The following is a 16,194-nucleotide window of genomic DNA, read 5'->3' as shown; positions in this document are numbered from 1 at the left end:
AAAAAAAAAAAAAAAAAAACCTGTCCTTTTAAATGAAATGTAATATAAAATACTCGTATGTTTTCTTCCAAAAGTGGAAATGCTTAAGTACCCTATACTAGAAAAAAAAAAAGGCTGTTTATTCAATTCCACAATGTATAATACAGCAGTTATATGTCCCTTATTGCTGACAGCTTCGATAAGATTAACAAGTAGTTCCAAGCACAGAAATACATGTACAGTATGAGCACAATTTTTCTTTATATTAATTTTTAATCTCCTATCATTTGGATTAAATGCATAAAGGGCAAATAAAAATGAGGCATCTTCCCTAAGTAATCAAAACATATGTCTTATTGAAAAGAAAATTTTAGAAGCTGATTAAAAACCTTCTGCACTAGCTTTGCAATTAATTCTGGAGAAATACCTTGACATATCTTATAGTATTTGAGTTTCCTTATAACTGTACTTTCCTTCAAACAGAAGCTACCTATGTGCAAATAAACTGATTGTTCTGTCAGGACTTCTAAAAGATATGGATAGCCCACAAATATATACTTTATTTCACCTACTTGAATAGCTGCTTTACAATTCACTATGTACAAATGATTTTATATCTTAACTGGTAATATATTAAATATGTTATAAAATTAGTTCAAGAAGCATAAAACACCCTAACTCTCATGAACACAGAAATTCAAGCAAAAGAATATGCTTAAACAAAAACTAAAGCACACAGCAAACGTAAATTGTTGGTCAAACCTTTTCATAGTGTTATAAGTTACATTTGTGAAATTTAGAGTAGTTGAAGAGCTTCCTCAATAACAGCAAGAGGTTTTACATTTATTACCTTTATAGAGTAGGTACACTTTTCTCATACAGTTTAGACTACAGAAACTATCACCACCCAAATTAAACATCACCCAAGCTAACATTCTTTCTTCCTTCTAAAGATGAGCTAGCAAAACCTTTTATAGGCTGTCCCTTTAATGCAGCTTTTAGAGTAAACATTTTACATTTTCCCAAAAGAATTATTTTTTGAAGTCTGAGGAAAAATCTGCTTGCCTAGTGAATTTGGCACACAAAAACTAACAACAAATCAAACTTTAAGCTAGCAACCAACACACAAAATAAGCATGCAAAGAATAGAGTAAGTTTTATATGGGTATTTTAGCCGAGGCCACTTATAAGGTATTACAAAATCTCTATATTGTTTTCAAGCTATGTGGTACAGTTTAAAGTTACTTTTAACAATAATATGTATATTTACAATTGACTTAAAAAACTATTTTCAAGGAAGTTAGACAGAAACCTATGGCACATCAACGCATCTTCTGAAAAATGAAGACTATACAACGTCATGTGGCAAATTTTCATTATGTGAAGGACTAGAAGAAATACTTCTTTACTCAATTCTGAATTACCAGTTCATAATAATTTAATGGTGTTTAAACACTGCTTAAAATTTTCAAATAACATATTTCAAGGATTAAGCAATTTATTTTAGAAGTTTTGGGTTGAAACAAATTATTTTATCATTTTCTAGGTAACATAAAGCAGAAAGGTTCCAAGTGAATTAGAAATATAAATGAAATTATAGGTGTTTCAGTTTGTCTTCCAAAAAGCTGAGCTGTGACACGAATAATTCAAAATTAAAATAAAACTATATCATAAATATCTGATTTTTCTTTCTCCAGATCTAAACAGATTGTATTGGGAGAATACATCATTTTAAATATTTGTTTCTGCATGTCATTTTAATATTTGTTCCTCCTTGAGAAGATTCCAAGAATCAACAAATTAAATTAGTCTTAATATAGCAAAATTTAAATGGAAAACTGAATATACACATTTAGGTCATACTCAATTTAGTAAAAAATTACATCTGGGGAAATACAAAATTCTTTTTGGATATGTACTATTAAGCAAAATATGAAAATAACTGGTTAAATGACAACCTAGTGATTTCTTTCTACACCGTTAGATTATCTACCTTCTGTGCTGGAAATAGAGTATAACCTTAACCCTAGCTAATTTATTTTAAAATAAATACAGCTCGCTGAAGTAATTCATACATAGTACCTTATAAGAGAACATGAAAAACATGTATTATCCCATAAAATCCATGGGGTAATAATGTCAATTAATAATAGTTTCAGGAAACTTCCTTTAAAAACAGATCTAAGAATTTTACCTAATATATTTTAAGCCAAGAATTAACAAATATGAAATTTGCCATTGGAGAATGACAGACTTTTCTGTGCAAAAAAAAAGTGCAGAAGATGTTTTCCCTCCCGAAACTATGGAATTCCTTTATCTCCTAAAACTTATCTAAAAATCTTTTAGTAGCAGATAACTAAACTGTCCTATATGCACCTATCATGTACTATCAGTTGACTGTAAATTCCTGATTTTTATATTAAGTAGTAATTGAAAATGGTCCATTCGTGCAAATTTTGGTAAGACTTAACATTTAAACATACAAAAGTCCAAAATAACCTTCAAGGTGTTTAACATTTTACAACTTAAAGAAAACAAGTCCATTATATAAATTTCAGTAAGACTCATAACTACATATAAAAACTATACAGGAGGATCATGGATTGTATAGAAACTAATATACAACAATGGTATCAGTTTTTCTCAAGAACATTAATATTTTCACACCATTATTAACACAAAGTTCAGAAATTATTTTATTTTGAAAAGTTGCTGCTTAAAAAAAAATCTAAATATAACCACATTTAAACTGAAAAACAAATTACAACTGCTTCTTCTGTTTAGCAGCAGTGCATAACAACACATTATTCTTCCCCACTGTGCTCATGGGGTATGCTATAGCCTCAATAAAATTCCTCCTAGGATACACATTAAAAAGAAGAGAACTGGTGGAAATTCATTCCACAATCTGAACCAAGTAAGAGTAAATTTGATGTATGTTAATGAGTATACTGTATCAACTTAGAAAAATTGTGTTAATGAGAAAAGGGGAGATTCAACTCCTTGAGTAGCTCTATATACTTAAATATAAAGCTACATTGTATCTAAAATTGAGTCTGAAATATGGATAACAAAATTGACCACAGTTATATTCCATCACATACTGCAGCTTTTAAAAAGTACACAATTGTTAAGTTTGCATTAGAAATATAAGCAGATTACCCACTAGTTGAAACCATATGGTATTGTTACTAAGCTGTTTTTTTAAAAAAGTACAAAGAAACATACATTTTCATTCATTTGGAAAATGTAAAAATTTAAGTACTAATATATAATCTCTTCACTTTCTCTGATCTACAAATGGATAGAATGCCTAGTTATCTTCATGCAGATAAGTTCTTCAGAATTCAATTAACAAAGCAAGCAACAAACAAACAAAAAAACCTTGTCAATAATACACAGATGAATCTCTTCAACATTCTCTATTCTTTAGCAGTCTTGGATGATTTCAGAATTTGCAGCTTTAGCTCTTTTATCATCATCTCTAACTTCTGTCTTGCTTCCCGTTCCTGTCTGAGTTCATCTTGGAGTTCTTGCCTATCGGCCTCAGCATGGTCCAATCTCTGTCTCAGTTCTGCCAGCTATGTGATTTAAAAGGCGATGTCAATTTTAATTGTTTTGTTTTTCCACTTAATCCTCGTATCATAGGAAACACTTATTTTCAAATTACTTCTTACAAAATGAACTATTTCATGTATACTAAATTCGTTAAGCATCTAATACTATTAATTTGACATCTGACAGGACATTAAATTTAAGAAAAAGCAAAGGAATGAGAGGAACAAACACATCCACCATGTTCATTATGCCCTATACTTTACTATATGGCTCATCACAGCCTGCTCATGTTAGTTATTTGTTCATGTTCCTTAAATTGTGAGATTCTATTAACAAAAGAGAATTGTTTATTTTTGCTCCAGTGCTTTTGAACATAATAGGCAACAGTTCCTGTTTGTTAATTTGCAGATTTGAAAGCTCATATACTACATTAAAATAATATAACATATGATATTCAGAGGGCTAGAGATTACCAATTTAGGTAACTAAACTGCAGTAACCTAATAAAAGTTTAAACTAATAAAAGCAACAAACATCAAAATAATCATCTTGGACAATACAGCATAAAGCTATGTTTAACAGAATTATCTATTTTGAAATCTAGCTTCGTAAACTGAGCTTGACAAAAAGTAATTCCTTTATTAGAGAAGTAACCGTGGCCGAGCACAGTGGCTCATGTCTATAATTCTAGCACTTTAGGAGGCTGAGGAGGGCGGATCACGAGGTCAACAGTTTGAGACCAGCCTGACCAACATGGTGAAACCCCGTCTCTACTAAAAAATACAAAACTTAGCCAGGCATAGTGTCACACGCCTGTAATCACAGCTACAATCAGGAGGCTAAGGCAGGAGAACTGCTTGAACCCAGGAGGCGGAGGTCGTGGGGAGCTGAGATCGCGCCACTGCACTCCAGCCTGGGCGACAGAGTGAGACTCTGTCTCAAAAAAAAAAAAGAGAAGTAACAGTTTCCTTTTCCATGCTGAAAGGGCACCATTATACAAACAGTAATTCTTACCTGTCCTGCATATTCAGCCTCTTTGTCTTTTTCTAAATTTGAGTCACAGGTACATTTTTGCTTCATTATCTGCTCCAATTTTTTCTCTAAGTCTTTCTGTTCAACATAAAATTCTTCCATTCTTTGAGCATGTTCATTCTGCAAAGATTCAAGTTCTTTCTGTAAATTCTGCTGTTCTTCAGTGAGTTCCTTCATAGATTTTGAACTACTCAACATTTTTACTTCCTGTAATGTAAAGAATCACAATACAATTTTTACTTTATTTTCATCATCTTAAAATTTTCAGTTCTGGAAAATATAGCACAGAAAATACCTAAAATTCAGCTATCATTACCAGTTCTATATAGAGGTAATTATTTTTAAAAACTATTTTCTCAAAAAATTTTAAAGTATATTAAAATTGCTTATCAGTGTAAAACAATAATCTTAAGTACATTATAGCATCTCATCTTGACTTTTCTTATAAGCATATACGGGGGCGCTGGGCGCGGTGTCTCACACCTGTAATCCCAGCACTTTGGGAGGCCGAGGCTGGTGGATCACAAGGTCAAAAGTTAGAGCCTGGCCAACATCGCCAACACGGAGAAACTCCATCTCTACTAAGAATACAAAATTTAGCCAGGCATGGTGGCATGTGCCTCTAATCCCAGCTACTTGGAAGGCTAAGGCAGAAGAAATTGCTTGAACCTGGGAGGCGGAGGTTGCAGTGAGCTGAGATCGTGCCACTGCACTCCAGCCTGGGTGACAGAGCAATATACAAAAGTATCTTTTCATAATGGACTATCATTTACATAACAACTTTACCATCTGAAGTTGTTGCTTCTTTTGCAAAATCAAGTTTAGTTTTTCCTGTTGTTTTAAATAAGTTCTCATTACTTCTTCCATGATTTTTCCCTTATCATCCTCACAAATGACATCTTTCACAAGAAGAGGAGATGAAGTGGCAGCAACAAGGCCAATTCCCACTTGGTTTATGTCTCTGACTAATTTGCAAGTGGCAGACTCAGATTTCCTTTTACTTGTAGAATTATTTGAGATTGATGTATCTTTGAGAGAAAAAAATCAAATAACAAAGTATGAATATCACTCCATTAAAAAATCACTAGAACAATCCATAAATGAAAATTTTAAAACATTTCATTTATAAATTAGACTAAAACAAATAAAATAGGAATAAATTTAACAAAAGTAGTGCAAGTACAATTACAACTACAAAACATCACTAAAAGAAATTTAAGACCTAAATACATGGAAAGACATCCCAAATTCATGGATTGGAATTTAATATTGTTAAGACAGTAACAGTTCCCAAATTGATCTACTTATTCAGTGCAATCCCTATCAAAATCCCCACTGGATTTTTTGCAGAAATTGACAAGCAGATTCTAAAATTCATATGGAAATGCAGCAAACCCAAAATAGATAAAACAATCTTGAAAAAGAAGACCGAAGTTGAAAGACTCACAATTCCCAATTTCAAAGTTTACTACAGAAATCAAGACTGTGTGGTATGACTTAAGGATAGACATACAGATCACTAGAACAGAATTCAGAGTCCAGAAATTTAAAAAACTCATACTTTATAAGGCAATTGCTGTTGACAAAGTGCCAAAGCAATTCAATCAGGAAAGAATAATCTTTTCAACATACAGACAACTATATCCACATGCAAAAGAAAAGGTTGGACCTTATACTGTATACAAAAATAAATTAACTCTAAATTAATCAAAGACCTAAATGTAAGAGCTACAACCCTGAAATATAAATTTCTTGGCTGGGTGTGGTGGCTCATGCCTATAATCCCAGCACTTTGGGAGGCCGAGGCAGGTGGACTACCTGAGGTCAGGAGTTTGCCACCAGCCTGACCAACGTGGTAAAACCCTGTCTCTACTAAAAATACAAAAAAAAAATTAGCCGGGCATGGTGGCGTGCACCTGTAATCCCAGCTACTCGGAAGTCTGAGACAGAAAAATTGCTTGAACCCAGGAGGTGGAGGTTGCGGTGAGCTGAGATCGCACCACTGTACGCCAGCCTGGACAACAGAGCGAGACTCAGTCTCAAAAATAAATAAATATAAATTCCTTGGAATTGGGATTAGGCAATAGTCTTAGATATGATACCTAAAACAAGAAACAAAATAGATAAATTGGATATAATAAAAATTTAAAACTTTTGTGCTTCAAAGAACACTAACACAGCCAAGCATGGTGGCTCACACCCTGTAATCCCAACACTTTGGGAGGCCGAGGCAGGTGGATCGCTTGAGCTCACAAGTGTGAGACCAGCCTCAAAATGGCAAAACTCCAACTCCACCAAAAATACAAAAATTAGCTGAGCATGGTGGTACATCCTTGTAGTCCCAGCTATTTGGGAGGCTGAGGTGAAAGGATGGATTGAGCCCGGGAGGTAGAGGCTGCAGTGAGCAGAGCTGGGTGATACAGCCAGACTTTGTCTCAGGAAAAAAAACACACACACACATACACACAAAAGAACACTAATAAGAAAGTAAAAAAAAAAAAAACAGCATGGTAAATCAAATATCTGATAAGGATCTAGTATCCAGAATATATAAAGAACTCTTACAACTCAATAGTAAAAAGACAACCTAGTTTTAAAACAGCCAAAAGATCTGAATAGACATTTCTCCAAAGATATGCAATGTCCAAGAAAAACATGAAAAGATACTCAATATCATCATTCACTGAGAAACTGCAAATTAAAACCATGACATACCACTTCACAACCACTAGGATGGCTATATTCAAAAGACAATAACAAGCGTTGACAAAGATATGCAAAAGTTGAAACTCCCAAGCTACCACAGGAATGTAAAATGGTGCAACTGTTTTAGAAAAGTCTGGCAGTCCCTCAAAACATTAAACATAACTACCACATGACCTAGCAATTTCACTCCTAAATATATACTAAAAAAACCTGAAAATATAGTCCCACACTTAAACTGCTACACAAGTGTTTACAGCAGCATTATTCATAATTTCCAAAAAGTAGAGCCACTGCAAATGTCCGCCAACTGATGAAGGGATAAACAAAACATGGTATATCCACATAATCGAATCTTATCAGGCCATGAAAAGAAGTCCTGGTACATGCAACAACATGGACTATGAAAACATTATCCTTAATGAAAGAAGCATAAGCTTTTTGGTCAGACATGAAAAGCCACATGTTGTACAATTCCTTTTATAATGAAATGTACAGAATAAGCAAATCCATAAAGATAGACAATAGATTAGTGGTTGCCAGAGGCTTCAAGAAAGGGAGAATCAGGGTGTGACTCCTAATGGATTACAGGGTTAATTTTTCGAGTGATGAAAATATTATGGGCCGAGGCAGGTGGATCACCTAAGGTCAGGAGTTCAAGACCAGCCTGCCCAATATGGCGAAAACCCTGTCTCTACTAATAATACAAAACAATTATCCAGGTGTGGTGATGCACGCCTCTAATCCCAGCTACTCGGAGAGCTGAGGCAGGAGCATAGCTTGAACCCTGGAGGCAGAAGTTGCAGTGAGCCGAAATCACCCCAATGCACTCCAGCCTGGGCGACAAGAGTGAAACTCTTGTCTCAAGAAAAAAAAAAAAAGAAAACCCCCAAGAATCTCAATTCTCTATAAAAAATTAAATAAATAGAAGACCCTCCAACTGTTCCAAGGCAGCTAAAGTAATTGTCACACTGCCTAATCACTAAGCAAAGCTGTGCTGCTATATGGATGGTAACACAGGCAATACCTGTGGACATGTCTCATTTAATCCACAGTATTTTAAAAGGCATGGTAAGTAGCCAGCTATTTTTTTCTTTTAAACAACCAGCCAATATTCCACATTTATGCCATATGCCTGGCCCCCAGAGCTTTCAATCCTTGCTTTATTCCATAACTAAGTTTCCCTGAGTTCTATACCTAACTACTCTTACTTACATGTACTTCTTAGTATTAGTTAAATGCTGTCTCAGTTCATGGCAAATTAGAAAGAAAAATAAAGGTTGGGTGTGGTGGCTCACACCTGTAATCCCAACACTTTGAGAGGCCAAGGCAGAAGGATCACTTAAGCCCAGGAGTTCGAGACCAGCTTGAGCAACATAGCAAGACCCATCTACAAAAAAAAATTAAATTAAATTAAATTAGGCAGGCACAGTGGTGTGTGCCTCTGGTCCCAGCTACCAGGGAGACTGAGGTGGGAGGATCACTTGAGCCAAAAGGTTGAGGCTGCAGTGAGCCGTGATCTCGCCACTGCACTCCAGCCTAGGCAACAGAGAAAGACTCTGTCACAAAAAAAGAAAAAAAAAGGAAGAAAGAAAAACAAGGATCTCCTGAAGACTGACAGCAAAAGGTAGGAAAGAAAAAAAATTCAGACCAAAATAACTTGCAGTCTGAGGCCAGGTAGCCTATCTGTATCTATCTCAGTCTCCTGAGCTATCACCACGCTAGGAAAGTATAGCAACTGAGATTAAAATAAATCACCCAGAGTTTTGAAGGGTAGCATTTTTAAAGGTAAAAGCTCTAATTATCTGAAAATTTAGCTTAAACAAAAAGTCTGTTTGAAAATGCTGAATAAATGTGTTCATTAGATATTTAATTTTAGAAAGATAATCTCTGAATACTTACCTAAACGGCTACATAATTCTCTACTTGTTTTTAAATCCATTTTCTCCTGTTCCTCAAGTGAGACATCTGGATAAGACACTGTTTTTTGAAGTTTACAACTACTGTGAGCCTTCTCTGACTGTCTTGATATGGACTTACTTGACTCTGTCTTTGTGAGCTCTTTAGACTGGGATACAGCAGAAGTAAGCGACACATTTGGGGCAACCACTTTATCACACATGTATAAGTAGTAGCTGAAAACAAGTAAAAGCAAAACAAAACATATATTACATATTACGATTAAGTAAAAATCAAATACGTAACATGCATTTCTGTGGTTAAACTTTTTTTTTTAAACCAAAACAGACAATATTACAACTCAGAAAATAAAGGTCACAGTAAAGAATTCTTAGGAAAAAAATCAGCACTTTAGGCATTACAAACAAAATTATAAGGGATTTTTTGTTAGTCTGCAAGTAACCCAGGCTGGGTGTAATGGTGTGATCATGGCTCACTGTGACCTGTAACTCCTGGGCTCAAGCAATCCTCCTGCTTTAGCATCCCAGGTAGCTGGGAAGACACATTCCCATTTTTTTTTTAGAGATGGGGTCTTCCTAGGCTGCCAAGTTGGCCTTGAACTCCTGGGCTCAAGTGATACCCTCCCGTGTCTAACTCCCAAAGCACTAGTATCACAGGCATAAGCAACCATAACCAGCTTGCAAGTAATTTTGTGGTTTTTTTTTTTTTCTTCTTCTTGGCAAGTTATTTCTAAGCACTAAAAAGATACTCAGAAAGAAAATCACAGGCTCTTCTCCTTCCCTCAGAACCACCCCAGAACTAAAAGCATTAAGCACTTTATACAGCTGTGTAACAACTCTGAGCAGGTAAGTTTTACTCCAGAAAGAGAATCATCTATAACTACTTTGGAGGACTTTATCTTGCCCACCACCCTTCCAAACAGGGAATCTTGGCTCTTTGCTTTGGTGAGGCTGCTTCAGTTGCAGACTGCAAGGTTATGGACTGATTCACAAGAGGCTCAATGAGGAGCTCTCAGGGCTCTTCTTATATACCTCAGAGAGAGAATATGCACTCTGAATGCCACCCAGCTACTGGGCAGTTCTCGTATCAAACCCCACCGAGCAATCTTCTTAAAATACTTCACTACTTCCTATTCATTTGAGAAAATGGCAATAATAAATTATGCAAAACTAAGATTGAAGAGATTACCAATTTTGATCAAAACTCACATAAAATTGCCCAGTAGACACATCTGAGAAGCTCGTGGAACAAACAAATTTCAGCTACATATTTGTAACTATATTCTGAGTGACACTTAGCAAAAAGATGCAACCATTTAAGACTTGACACTCCATCCCCTGAACTCCAGACAATCTCCTCTTACGTTTCATTTTCTTTGTACATGACATCTATATTGTTCCCCTTTGTTAATAACATACATTTTTGAGCCAAAATCTCAGTTTTCTGATAGGACAAGAAAATTGACAGGTTTAATAGTGCTCAAAAGACTTACTGCAAATACAACAGGTAAAGTAGTGATTATAAAATGTAAATAAGACTCGGTCTCTTTGTCGCCATGCTTGGAGGGAATACAGATTTACACTAGTAGATAAAAATCTAGGACTCAACAACAAAAACTTATAATCTAGGGTGCACATTTACTGAAAAAGTAAACCTCTGATTTTGAAAAGTGTGGTTATTAAGAAAGCTCTAAGTTTCAAAAGAATTTCTTTTTAAAATATCAAAGTTGCAGGCTGGGTGCAGGGGCTCATGCTTGTAATCCCAGCACTTTGGGAGGCTGACACAGGTGGATCACTTGAGGTCAGGAGTTCGAGACCAGCCTGGCCCACATGGTGAAACCTCATCTGTACTAAAAATACAAAAATTAGCTGGGTGTAGTGGCGGGTGCCTGTAATCCCAGCTACTCAAGAGGCTGAAGCAGGAGAATCGCTTGAATCCGGGAGGCAGAGGTTGCAGTGAGCCAAGATCGCACCATTGCACTCCAGCCTGGGCAACAGAGCAACACCCCGTCTCAAAAAAAAAAAAAAAAAAAGTTGAGGTCGCAGCTGGGCACAGTGGCTCACGCCTATAATCCTAGCAGCACTTTGGGAGGCCAAGGCCAACAGATTACTTGAGATCAGGAGTTCAAAACCAGCCTGGTCAACATGGTGAAACCCTGTCTGTACTAAAAATACAAAAAAATTAGCCGGAAGTGGCGGCTGGCGCTCAGGCTCAGCTACAGGATGCCATGGCAGAAGAACTGCTTGAACCTGGGAGGCGGAGGCTGCAGTGGACCAAGATCCTGCCACTGCAGTCCAGTCTGGGTGACACAGTGAGACTTTGTCTAAAAAAAAAAAAAAAAAAAATCAAAGTTGCACACTAAACTCTTGAAGAGTTGGTTTACCTCTTGAAGAAAAGTAAGAAATTAAAGAACTTTCATTTTTACTTTAGGGCAAAAAGAAAATGACCTATTTCTAGAAAACACATAGAAATACATAGTAAAGGTTATTTCAAATATTCAGTGCAATTTATAATTAATTTCATTTTAGATTCTTTCTTTGAATTTTTTTCTAGTAAGAGTGACTAATTACAATTTGTCTACAATTTCCCTATAATGATAAATGAAACAAAAAAATACATTAAATACCAACAGACTTATTTAAAAATAATTTGGAATTTTCAAAGATAATCTATGATTAACAAGCAAGCCTGAAAATAAAGAAATAAATTCCTGGTCAGGTGCAGTGGCTCATGCCTGTAATCCCAGCACTTTGGCAGGCTGAGGCAGGCAGATCACCTGAGGTCAGGAGTTCGAGACCAGCCTGGCCAACATTGTGAAACCCCGTCTATACTAAAAATACAAAAATTAGTTGGGCATGGTGGTGTGAGCCTGTAGTCCCTGCTACTCGGGAGGCTGAGGCAGGAGAATCGCTTGAACCCAGGAGGTGGAGGTTACAGTGAGCCGAGATCGCGGCATTGCACTCCAGCCTGGGTAACAGAACAAGACTCCATCTCAAAATAAATAAATAAATAAATAATTAAATTCCCATGTCCTAGAATAGTGTGTGGTATACAGTTGCTGAATGAAGAAATGAATGAACGAACAAACAAATACCAACTTACCTGGGGTGTAAAAATGAATGTGTCTGAGAAACATGGTCACCTTCCTGCTTTATAACAGGATACCATGACTGTAATTCCATTCCTGATGGTGCATCTGTCTGCAGAAAAACATGGAAGTGAAACATTTATTGAAGTTTTAACCTGTGAAGGTTAATTTTATGTGTCAACCTGACTGGGCCACTGAGTAAAGACAAGTAACATTATTTAGGAGTCATCATGCCAGGCACAGTGGTTCACACCTGTATTCCTGGCACTTTGGGAGGCAGAGTGGGGAAAATCCCATGACCCCTGGAGTCAGCCTGGGCAACATAGGAAAACCCAGTCTCTTAAAAAAAAAAAAAAATTAGCCAGGTGCGGTGGTATACACCTGTGGTCCCAGCTACTTGGAAGGCTGAGGTGGGAGAATCCCTTCAGCCCAGGAAGTTGAGGCTTGCAGTGAACCGTGATTGCACCACTTCACTCTATCCTGGGCAACAGAGTGAGACCCTGTCTCAAGAGTCATCTTCCAATAAGGCAGTCTTCCCTTGAAGAAGCCTGATTAATCACCTGAAACTCAGAGACACCCACATAAACTATCCCATCACAAGAACAGTTTCAGTGCGCATGTTAATGTGGAGTGCCAGAAATGATTCCATCAAATTTCATACTTATGAAATCTATTTTATTTATTTTGTTTTGTTTTTGAGACAGAGTCTCGCTTTGTCACCCACGCTGGAGAGCAGTGGCGAGATCTCAGCTCACTGCAACCTCCACCTCTCGGGTTCAAGCGATTCTCTGCATCAGTCTCCTGAGTAGCTGGGATTACAGGTGCCCACCACCACGCCCAGCTAATTTTTGTATTCTTAGCAGAGATGGGGTTTCGCCATGTTGGCCAGACTGGTCTCAAACTCCTGACCTCAGGTGATCCCCACTCCTTAGCCTCTCAAAGTGCTGGGATTACAGGCATGAGCCACTGAGCCCGGTTGGAAATCCATTTTAAATAACAGAATTCTGTAAAGGTACAGGACTGGAAAAATTCTGATTCTTATTCCTGTGCTACAATCAGCTAGATTATACCCCAGCCCTACAGTATTTGTTAGCATATTAGCTATAGATACCATTCTACAGCAATACTTTGCCAAATTAAATCCAAAACCACATTGTTTGCTAACACTTGTCATTAAACCATATTTCCTAATAAATATAAAAAGCATTTTTTAATGCTTAAGGATGAACTATAACTAAAAATAAAGAAAAATAAGGAGAAAGGTAACTGGCAACTTAATGAACGTCTACCTGCTGAGAACTTTATACATCATTCTTAATTCTACCAAATATCCCCCCTTAAGTAGGTATCATTGCCATTTTACAGATGAGAAAACAACTGAGGCTCAGAAATTGAAGAGGGGCCGGGTTCGGTGGCTCACACCTGTAATCCCAGCACTGTGGGAGGCTGAGGTGGGTGGATCACCTGAGGTCGAGTTCAAGACCAGCCTGGCCAACATGGCAAAACCCTGTCTCTACTAAAAATGCAAAACTTAACTGGGCGTGGTGGTGCAGCCCCTGTAATCCCAGCTACTCAGGAGGCTGAGGTGGGAAAACTGCTTGAACCCAGGAAGCGGAGCCTGCAGTGAGCCAAGATTACACTGCTGCACTCCAGCCTGGGTGACACAGTGAGACCCCATCTCAAAAAATAAATAAAATAAAAATACAAAAAAATTGGCCAGGCATGGTGGCATATGCCTGTAATGCCAGCTACTCAGGAGGCTGAGACAGGAGAATCACTTGAACACAGGAGATGGAGGTTGCAGTAAGCCAAGATAATGCCACTGCCCTCCAGCCTGTGCTACAGAGCAAGAACTGTCTCAAAAAAACAAAACAAAACAAAAAAAGAAATTGAAGGGAAAAAAAGAATAAACGACCTGTGGTTACGAACTTCTCCCTTATTTTGGTTTGCTTTATTTACATTTTGTCCTCCCTTCATCTCCCACATATTTCCTATTATACGAAATTACCTTGCTCTTGTGGGAAAAGGATACTTAAAAGAGGGAGGCAAGACTCACTGGTGAGGGAAAGGGGAAAGAAGAAAAGGAGAGCTGAAAGGTGGCATGGTTAAGGAGAGCAACAAAAATAGGAAGTTAGACAAAACCAGGAAAGTGAGGGAAAATGAGATTAGGAATGAGTTAACCAAGGGATAAGACAAAAATGAGAGCAGGATATTTCTCTAAACTATGCCTTTAAGAGGCTCCATGGCTGGGCACGGTGGCTCATGCCTGTAATCCCAGCATTTTGGGAGGCCCAGGAGGGTAGATCACCTGAGGTCAGGAGCTCAAGACCAGCTTGGCCAATATAGCGAAACCCAGTTTCTACTAAAAATACAAAAATTAGCTGGATGTAGTGGCGCACACTTGTAATCCCAGTTATTTGGGAGGCTGAGGCAGGAGAATCACTTGAACCCAGGAGGCGGAGGTTGCAGTGAGCCAAGATTGCACCACCGCACTCCAGCCTGGGCAACAGAGCCAGACCCCATTTCAAGACAGAAAAAAAAGGGGCTCCAATTCCGGCAGGGTGCGGCAGCTCACCTTTATAACCCAGCACCTTGGGAGGCTGATGGGGGAGGATCACCTAAAGTCAGGAGTTCAAGACCAGCCTGGACAACATGGAGAAATGCCGTTTCTACAAAAATTAGCCGGACATGGTGGCAAGTGCCTGTAATCCCAGCTACTTGAATGGCTGAGACAGGAGAATCACTTGAATCCAGGAAGCAGAGGTTGCAGTGAGCTGAGTTCATGCCGCTGCACTCCAGCCTGGGTGACAGAGCAAAACCCAAAACAAAAAAAAAAAAAAAGAGGGTCCAATTCCCAATTCCTTCTGTATGGGGAATGACAACTTCATTCAGTAATGAATAAAACCACACACAGTGGAAAGCCACTAAACACTAACAAATAAGGAAAGTAGGAAAGTTGTTTTGCCTGATGTCCCAATATTCCAGTTTAGAACCAAGAAACTGAAGGACTGGAAACAGATCTCTGGATGTTAAGCAATAATGATTAAAACAAAATCAACTCTAAACTGTCCAAACTCTGGTTTGATTACTGAGATCCTACTAATGGAGGAAACCAATGAGAATGAAGAAACCTGAGAGAGATCTGACAAGTAACCCACTGCCCTCAACAGGTTAAAAACAGAAAGGAAATAGCTCTTAGAACATATATCTTAAAATATGTTCAGTCAGGAGATGATTTAGGGCCAATTAAAAGACAAAAATAGGCCGGGCAAGGTGGCTCACGCCTGTAATCCCAGCACTTTGAACTTTAGGAGGCTGAGGCAGGCGGATCACGAGGTCAGGAGTTCAAGACCAGCCTGGCCAATATAGTGAAATCCTATCTCTACTAAAAATACAAAAATTAGACGGGTGTGGTGGCACGCACCTGTAGTCCCAGCTACTCAGGAGGCTGAGACAGGAGAATCGCTTGAACCCGGGAGGTGGAGGTTGCAGTGAGCCAAGACGGTGCCATTGCACTCCAGCTTGGGTGACAGAGCAAGGCTCTGTCTCAAAAAAAAAAAAAAAGACAAAAATATGTATGTGGAAGATCTTTATTTTTGTTAAGAATTATTGAGCAGGCCAGGTGCGGTGGCTCATGCCTGTAATCCCAGCACTCTGGGAGGGATCTGAGGCGGGCAGATCACGAGGTCAGGAGATAGAGACCATCCTGGCGAACACGGTGAAACCCCATGTCTACTAAAAAAAAAAAAAAATACAAAATATTAGCTGGGCGTGGTGGCGGGCGCCTGTAGTCCCAGCTACTCCAGAGGCTGAGGCAGGAGAATGGCATGAACCCAGAAGGCGGAGCTTGCAGTGAGCCGAGATCGCGCCACTGCACTCCAGCCTGGGTGACAGAGCAAGACTCCGTCTCAAAA

At 38.1% G+C, this 16,194-nt stretch overlaps 1 protein-coding gene across 2 annotated transcripts in view; it reads right to left on the bottom strand.

Moving 5' to 3' along the window:
• Positions 1–2,662: 2,662 nt before the first annotated feature.
• SKIL (SKI like proto-oncogene) overlaps positions 2,663–16,194 on the bottom strand; it is a 32,179-nt gene continuing 18,647 nt past the window's right edge. The window contains exons 2-6 of one of the 2 annotated variants that reach the window (XM_017848804.1): positions 12,295–12,392; positions 9,313–9,407; positions 5,356–5,597; positions 4,552–4,776; positions 2,663–3,560 (exon numbers count right to left, since the gene is read on the bottom strand). In XM_017848804.1, the coding sequence (XP_017704293.1) occupies positions 3,402–3,560; positions 4,552–4,776; positions 5,356–5,597; positions 9,313–9,407; positions 12,295–12,392 (819 nt within the window). In that variant the 3' untranslated portion in view covers positions 2,663–3,401. Of the gene's footprint in view, positions 3,561–4,551; positions 4,777–5,355; positions 5,598–9,174; positions 9,408–12,294; positions 12,393–16,194 lie in introns of both variants that reach the window. The other variant, XM_017848803.1, reaches the window with a different exon arrangement.

Source organism: Rhinopithecus bieti, unplaced genomic scaffold, assembly GCF_001698545.2.
Source record: "Rhinopithecus bieti isolate Rb0 unplaced genomic scaffold, ASM169854v2 scaffold_32014, whole genome shotgun sequence".
Lineage (NCBI taxonomy): Eukaryota > Metazoa > Chordata > Mammalia > Primates > Cercopithecidae > Rhinopithecus > Rhinopithecus bieti.
The sequence above is the reverse complement of the archived record's forward strand: the minus strand, read 5'-3'. Positions and strand labels throughout refer to the sequence as shown.